This window comes from Pholis gunnellus (assembly GCF_910591455.1).
Source record: "Pholis gunnellus genome assembly, chromosome: 1".
Lineage (NCBI taxonomy): Eukaryota > Metazoa > Chordata > Actinopteri > Perciformes > Pholidae > Pholis > Pholis gunnellus.
In genome coordinates, this window is record NC_136528.1 from 11992161 (window position 1) to 12004574 (window position 12414).

At 42.9% G+C, this 12414-nt stretch overlaps 1 protein-coding gene across 1 annotated transcript; it reads right to left on the reverse strand.

Annotated features, from left to right (window-relative positions):
- Positions 1-1469: 1469 nt before the first annotated feature.
- On the reverse strand, positions 1470-11910 carry sall1a (spalt-like transcription factor 1a; the record flags this gene model as incomplete). Its single annotated transcript, XM_079165830.1, has 3 exons — positions 1470-1910; positions 3003-6409; positions 11838-11910. The coding sequence occupies 3 exons, from the start codon at positions 11908-11910 to the stop codon at positions 1470-1472; spliced, it is 3921 nt and encodes a 1306-aa protein (XP_079021956.1).
- Between the last annotated feature and the right edge of the window lie 504 nt (positions 11911-12414).

Sequence of the window (12414 nt, forward strand, 5' to 3'; positions counted from 1 at the left end):
AGGGAAGCTCACACCACTAACGACTGAATCCAAGCCCCCGTTTCTGCTTCTGCTGCTTGTCAGTGAAACTAAACTGAGTTGCACAAGCAGCGCGGCGGCCCGAATCACACATTATTCAAAGACAAAAACGTTTTTATTTTATTTTCATATCTGCTCTTCTTTCAAATGATTGTCAACGTTTGATGAGTGAAAAATAATTGCCAGTATGGAATGATAAATAAAGATGGGAATAAAATCACACACACACACACGTACAATGTTTCTTTTGGAAAACTGATGTATTTGATTATTAGAGTAAAGAATTACAGTATCTTAGTTGTTAGTAGGTATTAAAGTGTAGAGAAACTGGACCCATAAAGATCTTCCAACTTTCCAAGAAAGTGCATGTAACAGTCCGAAGGTTGTCAAACCTAATATATATTTATATTTATAAAAACACTATCATTTTGTCCCCTGGCCGTGATGGACTTCTCTTGTGTGAGCTTTATGTACATTTTCTTACGAGGGAGTTTTTATTTCCACGTCTGAACATATTTACAGAAGCTTCAACACTTTGCACTTGATGTCAGTGAGGATGCTGGGACATAGCAGCAACGTGGAAATCCAGCTGAGAAACTGAAGGAGAATCCTGCTCATTTGATTGGCTGTCTCAGTTCCAAAAGCCAGGAAATGGGCCACACCGAATGTTCCCTTCTGTCTTGCTTTCAACAATACCAAAATACGAGCAACAAACAAAAGAAATTGAGGGGAAAAATATGGAAGTAAATAAAAAGTACAAAGTACAATACACAGAAACGGTAACAACAAAAGTTAACACTAAAGAAACCCTTGAAATGTAGCAAACTTCAATGTTTTGTCTTCTTTAAATAAAATAACGGTAAATATCAATTGAAAAGAAAGGAACTACCACATCATTTAGTCCCTTGCCTGAATTTCATTGTTTTGCTTGGATGAAGGGAGGGGGGCATGAACACACAGATGTTAGACCATCTACAGAAGATCAGTGTACATTATTTACAGCAAGTCTGTTTGCTTATTACAGGGCTAATGCATCACATGAACATCGACAGTTCGGTTATAACTACTACAGACAGAAAATAACTTAATGCCAAGGTAATGTTATCTACCCAGATATTCTAAGTTTCAAAAGCACATTTTTTAAGCACCCATACATACCCATTCTGGCTTTAAAACAAACAAAAACCTAACTGTTAATGCTTCCACTTGGTTTCAAGCAAGGTTATAATCACTAATAAATAAGCTCCGTAAAACTATAACATGTACATTGTACAAAAAAAGCAACTTGTCTTCACACTCATGTTCGTAAAGATTCAATGGCGAGCAAAGCAGTTCAGTTGATTTTGTCCCTGTCTTGTTCTCTTTCTCTCTCTTCTTCTGTTTGTCTACATATGTGTACAGTATGCCTTCAGGCATCTTCATGTCTCTGTGCGCAACTGAGGACATTCACTCTAACTGGTGACAATTTCTTTATTGTCCTCCATGAAGCGCGTGAACCGGAAGTGGGCCCCATTCTCTGTGTTGGCCATTTTCTCCAACCCAGCAAGAGCAGCATTGGGCTCCATGCTGTGTAGCTTGTCTAGGCTGCCGGTCAGGCCACCAATGGGAGAGCTACCCCCATTCATCATACCACCTGACATGGGTGGGAGGCCTCCATTCTGGATGACAGAGATTTCATTTGTCTTCATTGCCAGGCCGTTGGAGAAGGCTGCAGCATACTGGTTCCAGAAACTGGTCGGGTCCCCGTTGCTTGCCCTTGATGCCATGTCCTTCTGGAAGATCTCAGGAAACTTGACTGAGTTTGCACCCAGGAAAGCCATTGGCCCATCCACGGAGAGCCTGCGCCCACGTCTGGCAGGAGCGCTGTTCCACATGTGCGTGCCCATGTGGACCTACACAGAGAGAGAGCGGGGGGAGAGAAGGGAAATAAAAGGGAGGGAGGAGGGAGACAGAGCAATGAGAGGGATGAAAATTAGTGATGTTTACAAACTTAGCCACAAGAGCTGCACATGAGATGATGCAATGGAAAAAATAATAATAATGCTCGACTCCGTATTAAAATAGCTTCACACCCTGTGTGCAGCAGACCGGTTAGTTGCTTATGCTGTAAGAGGTAACAGCATGGTGTAAACATCTATTTTTGGCAAGACTGATACATGCTGTTTAATCTAAACCTTAATTTGCTCATCTCACAAGGGGACCACGAGGCTTGGGGTTAAATTACACTGTCCAGTTTCATTGCTCAGGCCAGTATTGCATGTGACATTTCACCTCTGCCAACACCCTTTACATGACAGAGACAAGGATTTTATTTCCTGCTTCATAATCCTCCAAAGGTACATTAGAATAATTGTATTTTAGTTATTTTTTGTACAACCTACTACAAACAATTTAAGAGTCTTTTCTGTGTACTTTAACGGACCAATAAAATGCAGATATATCTGTATAAAAAGCATCTTCAACCAAAAGCCAGAGCTTTAAATATTAACATGCATCCCAAATTCCTCTCTAGGGATTACGGCTTGACATGCTAAAAAGTAATTATCCCAAGTTTCACATAACTAAGTTCACATAATTCTCCCAAGTTTCTGTAGATTATTGAGCAGGATCCCTTTCTTAATGATTTAAGTCTGTAGGACAGTTTTCCCAGAATCTGTTGTGGAAAACTACTGACTGACCTAGTGCACAATGATTGCCTCTGATAATTAATTATGTGCACCGAATCATTCTTAGCTGATTACATTCTGGAATTCCCCACCCAGTAATCATATTAGTTGCATGATTCAGCCTTTCCATTATAAGGCAACTTATTTTCTCAGAGAGCTGTTCCTTTCATTAATTATACAGCATTATCACCTCTTCATACCTAGTGCACTCACACACATTATAAAACTAAATAGGAGCTCTGAGACTCATTTTTCATAAACGTTCTCACGCACAAACTTTTTGGAGGTCAACAGTTTTCTGGATGTTTCGACATTTACCTTGAGGTTTCCTTTGGTGGTGAAGGCCCGGCCACAGATACTGCAGGCAAAGGGTTTCTCCCCTGTGTGGGTTCTCTCGTGGATCTGCAGAGCACTGGAGGAGGAGAAACACTTCCCACAGGCGTTGCAGTAGTGTTGCTTCGGAGTCCTGCGTGGCGGAGCAGCAGAAAGCACTGGGGAAGTGGAGGCAGATGATGTGACCATGCCAGAGGGCATTTCCTTGATTTCTGGGTGGAGGCTATGGAAGAAGCCATTGACCTCTGGTTTATTAAAAGAAGCTACAGAGAGGAGGGAAGGGGTTGGGCTGGAGGACAGGCTGGTGTTTGACGGCTCAAAGAGTTGTGAGGGCAGATCTCGCATTTGATGGGTTAGCATGTGCTGCTTGAGGTTGCCCTTGGTGGAGAAGCCCCTGTTACAGGCCGTGCAAATAAATGGTCGTTCTTTGGTATGGCTTCGATAGTGAATGTCCAAGGCACTCTGACAAGCAAAGGTCTTCCCACAGATGTCACAGGATGTGTTCTTGATGATGCTACGCTCACGGAAGGGGAATAACATGCCTAAGGGATCTTTTGAGGGATTGATAGATGTCAGGTCCAGTGCTCCAATGTTGGAGGGGTGAGAGTGCAAGAGGCTTGCAGTGGTGTGCTCCAAGGATAAGGCCCTCTGGTGCCTTTCTTCGAGGCTAGGGGATTTGCATGGTTGTGGCTGCATGCTAGTGGGGGATGACGCCTGCATGGAGGAGGTAGATTCTGACACAGCTGGACTCCCGACGCTTTGGCTTTCAACATCCCCTCCTAGAGACGAGGAGTCATTTGTAAAGCAATCTCCCTCAACGAAGCCATTTGCCATAGCCCTCATTTGTATGACTTGTAGCTCCTCTGTTTCATTACTGTGGACATTCTCTCGTTCATTTCTCTCTTGCTCCTCCTGGCCAACCATTTCAAGGGGGGCTGGGGAGTTACATAGACTGTCATGGGAGGCATCAGCTGACCTGGGTGTGTCTGGCACACTGCTGTATGGGCCCTCCTCCATTCCTTCAAAGTTGTCATCAGAGAAGTTGTCCAGATCATCAATGTTTCCCTCATCAAATGAGCCAGTGTCAGATACCATGGACTCTGGATAACTCTCTGGCAGAGGGGTGTTGGGGATGTGTCCACCCATGTGCATGCGGATGTGTTGCTGTAGAACCACAGCATTTGTGAACTTCTTCTGACAAATGGGGCAGGAGTGTTGGACTCTCAGAGGAGGCATGGCCCTATGGACGCTGTAGTGGGTCTTAAGATTTCCCTTGGTGGTAAACGCCCTGCCACAGATTTTACACTTAAAGGGCCTTTCCCCAGTGTGAGTGCGATAGTGCATTTTCAGAGCACTTTGGCAGCTCAACACCCGGTGGCAGATGACACATTCGTTTGGGTCTGCCACCTTTCTGTCAATGTTCTCCACAAGCTGCTGTAGCTTGGAGGTCTCTGACCCCTGGAGAGGATCCAGGATGCCTCCAAAGGGGAACTTAGCTGTGAACTGATCAGACATAAGAGGCATGAGTGGGTTGGTCATCATGGGCGGGCTGTTGGATGTTGTGTAGTCAGCAGTGCTCTCTGAGGCAGAACTCACATTTGTCATGAAGCCTGAGGAGTGGCTGCCTTCTTCAGTTCTCCCATTTGAGGTAGGCAGAGTTGCACCTTCACCCTCTTCATACACTCCGTCATTACTTTTAGCTGAAGGCTCAGCAGTGCCAGAGGCACTCTTTGCAAAAGAAGGGCTAGTTATGGCTATTGAATGATCTTCCTTTTTGATGAAATGGGGCAAGCTCGGCATGGTTGGTGGCAGCAGCATGCCGACTGAGGAAGTCAGTGTGGGCAAAACTGGTTTGCTGTCCAGCCAGCTGGTGACAGGTTTCTCAGGGGGCATAGACATGCCATATGGAATGCCGGTGCTTGTTGGTATGTTGTCTAAATGCTCTGGAACAGGGTAGGGGTTCATCTGGAGGTGTGGGTATTTTTCTTTATGACGCTGGAAATGCACCTTCAGGTTACCGCGGGTGGAGAAGCGGTTGCCACATATATTACATTTGTATGGTCTCTCGCCAGTGTGAGAGCGCAGGTGGATTTGCAAGGCACTGTCACTCCCAAACACCTTGCCACAAAACCTGCACTTATGCTTGAAGAAAGCCTCATCAGAGCTGCTCTTGTGTTCAAATGAAGTGACATTTGGCGGCTTGCCTTTCCTCTGCTGGGCCAAAGCTGCTAAAGAGTTGAGGTCCTCTACGGTGGTGCCAACACTGGACAAAGAGCTGGAAAATATGTGGTTTCCAGGTGGGGGCTGAGGTAGAAGGGGATTCACTGCAGAGCTTAACAGGCTACCCATTCCAAATGCTGGCGTGGATGACTTAGTGAGGGAGGAGTTGCTGAGCTGAGAGTGGAGACTACTCATATGATTCGGCCTCTTGTCAGAGGATTGGGTATTGACTGTTGATGGCCCCAGTGTGGTAATGCTCTGAGATGTCTCACTGCTGCTTGGGTTGGACTGAGGTAGCTGTGCTGCTGCAGCCAGCTGCTTTAGGCTGTTAATACTGGCTGACTGACTAGCCAGGTTCTGCGCTAGGCCTGCGGCTGCAGCCAGCTGTTGGGAAAGATGTGAGCTGAGTGTGGTCAGTGGGCTAGCAGCAGGCCCCATTGTGCCTGGAGCAGAAGTTGGGGGCACCTGCAGTTCTGGGGACTGGGAGGCCAGTAGCAGTATCTGATGGCGAATTTGCTCGATAAGCTGCAACTGGTGGATCTGTTGCTGTTGCAGGGCGAGGAGCTGCTCCATAAGGGCTGGCACTGCCACCCTGGGGCCCCCTGTGTTACGGGCCTCTTGGGAGAATTGGGCCACAGCCACTTTGGTGCTCTGCAGATTTTCAATTATAACATTGCTGTTGATCATAGAGAAGCTTCCCAGTTCAGTCAGGTTTCTGAGCTGAGGTAGAGGCGCAGAGATAGCTGAAGTACCTAGTGCAGGGCCAGAGGTGCTCCTGCCACCATGGTTGCTGACTGTGTTGAGGGGGCTCCAGCTCTCTGTGTGACTGCCTTCCTCTTCATGACCACTGCTCATTCCGGAAACGTCCACGTCCATGGCTTCGTCTTTGTCAAGAGTGTTAGGCTCCAAAAGGTCACTGCACTCTGTTTGATCAGTGTTATTAGCTGTGTCATTCATCTGGTCATCAGGATTATGGGGAGGAGACTCAGGTGAGAATGTTCCGGTGGGGGAGACACGGTTTTCATTCACTATCAGAACTAACTGATTCTTAGTGCAATTTTTCTGGTGTTCCTCAAGATCTGATAGTTCAAAGAACTCAGCACAACATCTGCTACAGACGTGGGCGTCTGAGTCCTTGCAGGGGGGGTCCTCTGAGCAAAGTTCTGTGTCCCCTGAAAAAGAGGAAACAGAGGATTAGTGATTAGAAATGTTTTGCAGCTGAAGAAGCAGCTTTATCTCCTCAAATTCCATTGTTGTTAATCTTAAGTTAATCAGTTTTACACTTATCCCCTTGATGCTTTCACAAAAACAACGATCGAAAGGCAACAATAAGCCAACAGAAATGAGAAAAGGTCTTATTCAATGCAGTGGCCTCTGAAACACGATAAGAGGGAAACAAAATCAATGGGAACTACTCAAATATTGCTTAAAAGTGATCTTTGAAGATGTACATCTGGTTTCATCAGCCTGACCAAAGGTAATCATTTTCTCCAGATAATCCATCAAAATATAGAATAGAGTGAAGTGAGGACATTGGGTCTTAATGAAATTTCATAGAAAAGCATTGATTTCCTATATTCCATGCCCTTCAAAGTCTACTTGTCCACTAGGCTCAAATCAAGCATTTGAAGGACTTATTAGACTTTCAATTTGCTGTCAACTTTGCTCATTTTCAGCCAACTATGGGCATCTTGGACAGGTTATCTATGTCACTAAACTAATTTGTATCCACTCAGGCAGCAGTCACAGTGAGACATGAACAACAGAGCCTGGGGTGTCTAGGCTGTTACGTGCCGACACTAAACACAACAAGCAAAACAAAAGAGGAAAAAATGAGCGCGAAAGTAAAAGGTGACTTATTCAGTACGTATGATATGAAGTTATTTGTCATGGTTGAAATGTTTGCAATCCAATGAAAAGTTAGAAAAATAAATTTCATTTTTAAAAGTCACCAGACTTTAGTTTGAATAAACGTAAGCCAATACATTAGCAACCATACAACAAACACTCATCAGTAAGTTCTTCTGGGACAAAAGCAACAGAAAAAAACAATTTGTTTAAATAAATGACTTGGTCAAAACTTAAGAGTAGGGCATCAGAATCCATGAATCACAAACTTGCCGAAACAGAGAAACTGGACACACCAGTTCACAGATCTTGCAATACAGACACAGCAACTTCTGTTGTCACTCACATGTAAATTCAAAAGTAATGCCACCTTTCAGATGAGCAGAGAAACGTGTTTTTGAATTTTCCATTTTGATAAACAAGACGAGTCAGGGAGGGAAAAGTCAAAAAGTCACCCTGCCCCCAGAGCCACTGCTGTGCTCCAGACTTTCCCGATTCTTTTCCCTCTTTGTCACACTAAAATCTTGCTGTTTAACATATAAGTTGATTTACAAATTGTATTTCTCTATGAATCCCCTTCATTGTGGCTCTGGCCCCTCAACACTTCCATCAGCGCCAAGAATTCATTTGCAAATGAAACCCAGAGAAGTGCAGCCCTGCCCCACAGAGAGACAGGATGCCTTCCCATTGTTCGCGCAGCATGGGAGCGGCGGGGATCGTCGGCACAGCCTGGCCCTGCTCATCTCAGTCGACTCAAAGCAGATCCTGTTTAATTCAGGGATTATCTCCCTCAATGTTTCTCTGCTCAGAGACATCAGATAACGCAAAGTTGCCATGACAGTAAACCCTGGCCCTCACACCACCAAACCATGCAAACAGGGAAGACTCAACTTTAATGATAACTTTTCATCTTAAATCCCCCCTTCCACCCACCGTCTACCTACACCCCAGGCGCTAATTTTGAAAAAACGTGTTTGATTTTTAGTGTGAGAAATGTGAGGATTAAATAAACACCTTTTCCTTTTCTCAAAGTTGACTGTACACAAATTAGTGTGAAGACAATCTAATTGTATGACACAGAGTGGGAAGAAAAAAGGAAGCATTCAAAAATATAATTAAAAAAAACTTTTTTCTAACAAACTTCTGGAAGATGCAGCGTTAATGAACAATCAAACTATGTGTGTGCATGCTAAAATCAAAGCAGAACTTAAGAAGAAGAAAAAATACACGATACATACACGATTTGAGAAATGCTGAAGTAATTAAATTAATTCACCATATTACTAATACACATACTTTAGAAAGGGCATAAGTGTGTTTCTTTGATTAAAATAATTGCGATAATATTTTATGCAGTGCGCATTTTCAAAAATTCTACAATTTAAAAGATTCTAAATAATTCAATATTTAACATGCAAATGCAAACAAATTGCAATAATACAACTATCACTACATTATGTAATTTTTGAAAATTACAGAAAAATGTAAGATACAATGCATATTATATTTATGCACAACATTATTTGTGAATTTCTATTTTGCCAATTTAGGAAGTGGAGCAAAACATTCATCAAAATTGTGCGATGCAGCAGAAGACAGTCTCCTCTTCACCAATACATTTGAAATGTTTGAGAAGAAAAAAGTAATACTTTTGGCTGCAAAACATAAGAATAATATTTAATTAACTTAAACGCTTACACGCCTACAAATTTGCTTTTTTGACAGTGCCTCATTATATTTTACTTTACATGACGACAAAAGAATTATCAAAAATAAATCAATGCATGAGTACAAATCCACTGTCCACATAAAACCAGAATAGCAAACAACGCAGATGCTAGCATTAGGCTTAATTCCCCAAATAGCAAGGATTAACTTCCAATTAAAATTAAGATAAAGTCAAGCTGGTATAAAGATGGAGTCTGTAAAACTTCCATAGAATCTCTATCAAAAGCACAATGTAAGCAGTGCGCAGGGCTAAAGGGCGTCAGGAGAGACAAAGAGCAGAGGACAGAGACTCAAAGAGACTGACCAAAGTCTGAATATGAGAGACAAGAAAGTGAGGATTAGTTGAAAAAGTTAACGGAGAGCTTTGAGAGATCCTACATTATTTTTTCGCTGGGGGCCTCTGTCAGCCTCTTGACACTTGTAACTTCAGGAGGTTTTCTGCTCTCATCGTCTCCAGCACTCAGGACTCATCCCACTGAACACTAGATGGGGTTCCACTAAAGCTGCCGTGGTCCAGGACAAGACTCAAATCTAAGAAGCTCTGCCCCGGTGACATGCTTAAAGCTCAAGGGGAGGGAGAGGAAAAAAAACGCAAAGCAAGTCCTTCAGGCTACAGCTAGACTCACACCACATAAACACTGGCAAAACGACAAGCAACTGCACTCTCAGTTTGCAGGGAACCACAGTGCAAAGTGAGCTGCCCTGCCAATCTCCCCTCTAGGGGGGCCACTCTGATAGGGCAAAAGGGGATGGTCACAACATTGATAAGGCCTCACACACACACGCACTTAAAATGAAAAGCCGAGGCCTCGCTGGGCCGCCTGCAGCTCCGATCAGCAGGGTCAATGGCGAGGTAGTGAGGAACACACTGGGCCCTGAACTCACATCACCTCCACACAGAGGGACACTGGCAAAGGTTAAAACAGCTCTACATCCCACCCTCTGTGGCTCTCAGTCCGACCTCCCAGTAACTCCGGCCCTCAGCATCACTGATATTCAGCTACAAATACAATGACTTTCTGTTTTCACTTCCGACTACCACAACTCTCCAGCAGACACACAGCACACTTGCTTGGAGCACTCAGCTAAATACCCCCAAAACCAAAAGACAACATGTCCATACCCTTATAATTACAAACACAAGACGCTTGCAACAATTTTAACATGTAGCATAGAATCTGACATAATTAGGGAATTTGCATTCTGCAGTCTGCCAGAGTTAGTGACAAAAGTAACTCTTCACTAAGTTTATTAGATTTAAAAGAAGATGCAGAAAAAAAAACAGCCCTCGGAAAATAACTACGTTTTACCTTAATCATCAAGTTCCTAAAAATCACGTGAAATGGGCTGCAAATACCTTTTCTACATGACTTTCTCCTGAAAGAAGGAAGTGTTTATTTCAAATTACCTGCACATGCTTTTCAGGGAGCACTAAACACAGTGTAGCTTTGAGAGTATTTACATTGCATGTATTTAATTTATAGGCCTTATCCAACAGGTCTAGCCCACGCCAACAATATGTTATTGTTTCATATGTAATATTTATGGCATGTCTTATTTTTTTTGTGTGCAAATAATTTGTAAAATTAGAACAATTTGAATGTTGAGCAGTAAAATTCGAATATACTGCATTGCAGACCAAAGATAACCTTCAATTTAAATTAAGAACATTTTTTGAAATACAGAAAAATAAATACATTTTATTTTCTTGTTAATGAGTAATTTGATATAAAAGTAAAAAAGTCGGTCAACAAAAATATACGTTACAACGCAACGTCCTGCTACGAAATTCAGCTGTTATTAACCTTTATCCTACAACCATTTCATGCCGCAGTTTTGTTGAAGTTTTTCTTTTGGTACCATGTCTTTTCAACTAAAATCTAACTATTTACATTTAATTACAGCTTGACTGGATATTGCTGGACTAACCCTAAGATCCACTTACGTACAGAGACCTTTCCAGTTCTAAATGCCACTTTCTAGCCTACAGACTGATTTCACATAACAGCACCGTTGAAAGAGAGTATTTCACTTTGCGAACAAATATTTCCCATCGTCATATTTTTCACAGCAGGCCACAGATAATATTTAGGTGTACGCGTCTCTCAAGGCAATGAAGTAAAGCAATAACAACCGTATTTATCAATGTTTATTGTAGTTGAGAAAACTATGAATTATTTTGTAATACAACAGAAATACAATGCGTTTGTGAGAAAGTGTGTGTGTAAGACTTCACTTCTGCTATTTGACCAAAAGGTGTAAGCGATGAACCGGTGGGTTATTTCCAGGATACGTGTTCATCTGCGCTCTTTTGAGCAGTTTGTCCTCCTTTCCTCTAACTTTTAGCAATAAAGCACGCTGGTGTGCAAACAGGCAATGACTCACTGACACTGATTTTTCATAAAAGGTCAGGAAACAGTGTGCGACTTTACAGCGAGGGACAGAAACACACGCGGATAGGGGAAATGTCTATGTCCGGGGACCCAGGAAAAGTTAGGAGTCCCGGCAGGAGAGACCGGGTGGTCCATCTCGAGGCACCGAGACCGACCGCTGAACGCAGCGAAGCCTCGCAAGAAGACCGAAACTAAACCGGCGACTCATTACAGTTGAGTTTCAACTCCAGTATAAAACACGATGTATATCTGAAGCAGATAAAAAAAAGTTTTTAAACTTTTAGAACACACACGCAGCGTTAACATAAAGAGGAACAGCTACTTTCCTTACTATAGTTTACTTTTTTTAAATAAATATATAAATAGTATAAAATTATTTTAGTATGTAATAATAAAGCAGTCTAAATTCCCATTTGAACTGGAATAAAGTAAATGTCAGGAAATCCCAAACATTGCGTTTTTAGAAAAAGTAGTAGACTTTCTTTACTTTGCAAACAAATAAACAAAAACAATAGTAGCCTATGGAGTTAAATTCAAAGTATTAACTTGAACCGTCAGACAAAAAACAGCACCAAAAAGTGAGATATTCATGGTGCTTGGATAAAAGGAGGGTTAGGTTACGTGGACTCACCATTGTGCTCCGATAAAGGCAGATGAGGGTCGGATTGGAAGTGTTGCGGCTTCGCTTGTTTCCTCCGCGACATGCTGGCTGGCACATCAGCAAGCAAAGAATAAAAAAAATGACTACAAAACCTTCTCAAAAATTACGTAAATCGAGCCCATCCACCGCGCATGTGCCCCGTTATGATTATCAATAATGCTCTACGATTAATCATACGGGGGGCTTCTTTGAAAGGCGATTGGCACCTCGCCAGCCCCCCTCCTATTCAAATGAAGTCTCTTTAATCAATTAGCTCCTGATTTGCTGGGGACTCTTGTCTCTCTCTCAGCTCCCACCCAATGAGTTGATCCGTATGGGGAAGAAAGGCTGGCTTTTCCAAACTCCCTTTAGATACGGTTTAACCCCTTCTGTTAGCCAAGTCAAAGCTTATCTTGACTACTACAGGGGAATGTCAGCGTCTCGAGTCAATGCCTGCGACAGTATCTTTCAATCTTTCACATTGATCAAGCAGTGATCCCAGTTTCTCTGGTCGTTTCCCCCTCCTGTAGATGCGGAGTGGCTGGACGCTCGCAACTCAAACCTCCGC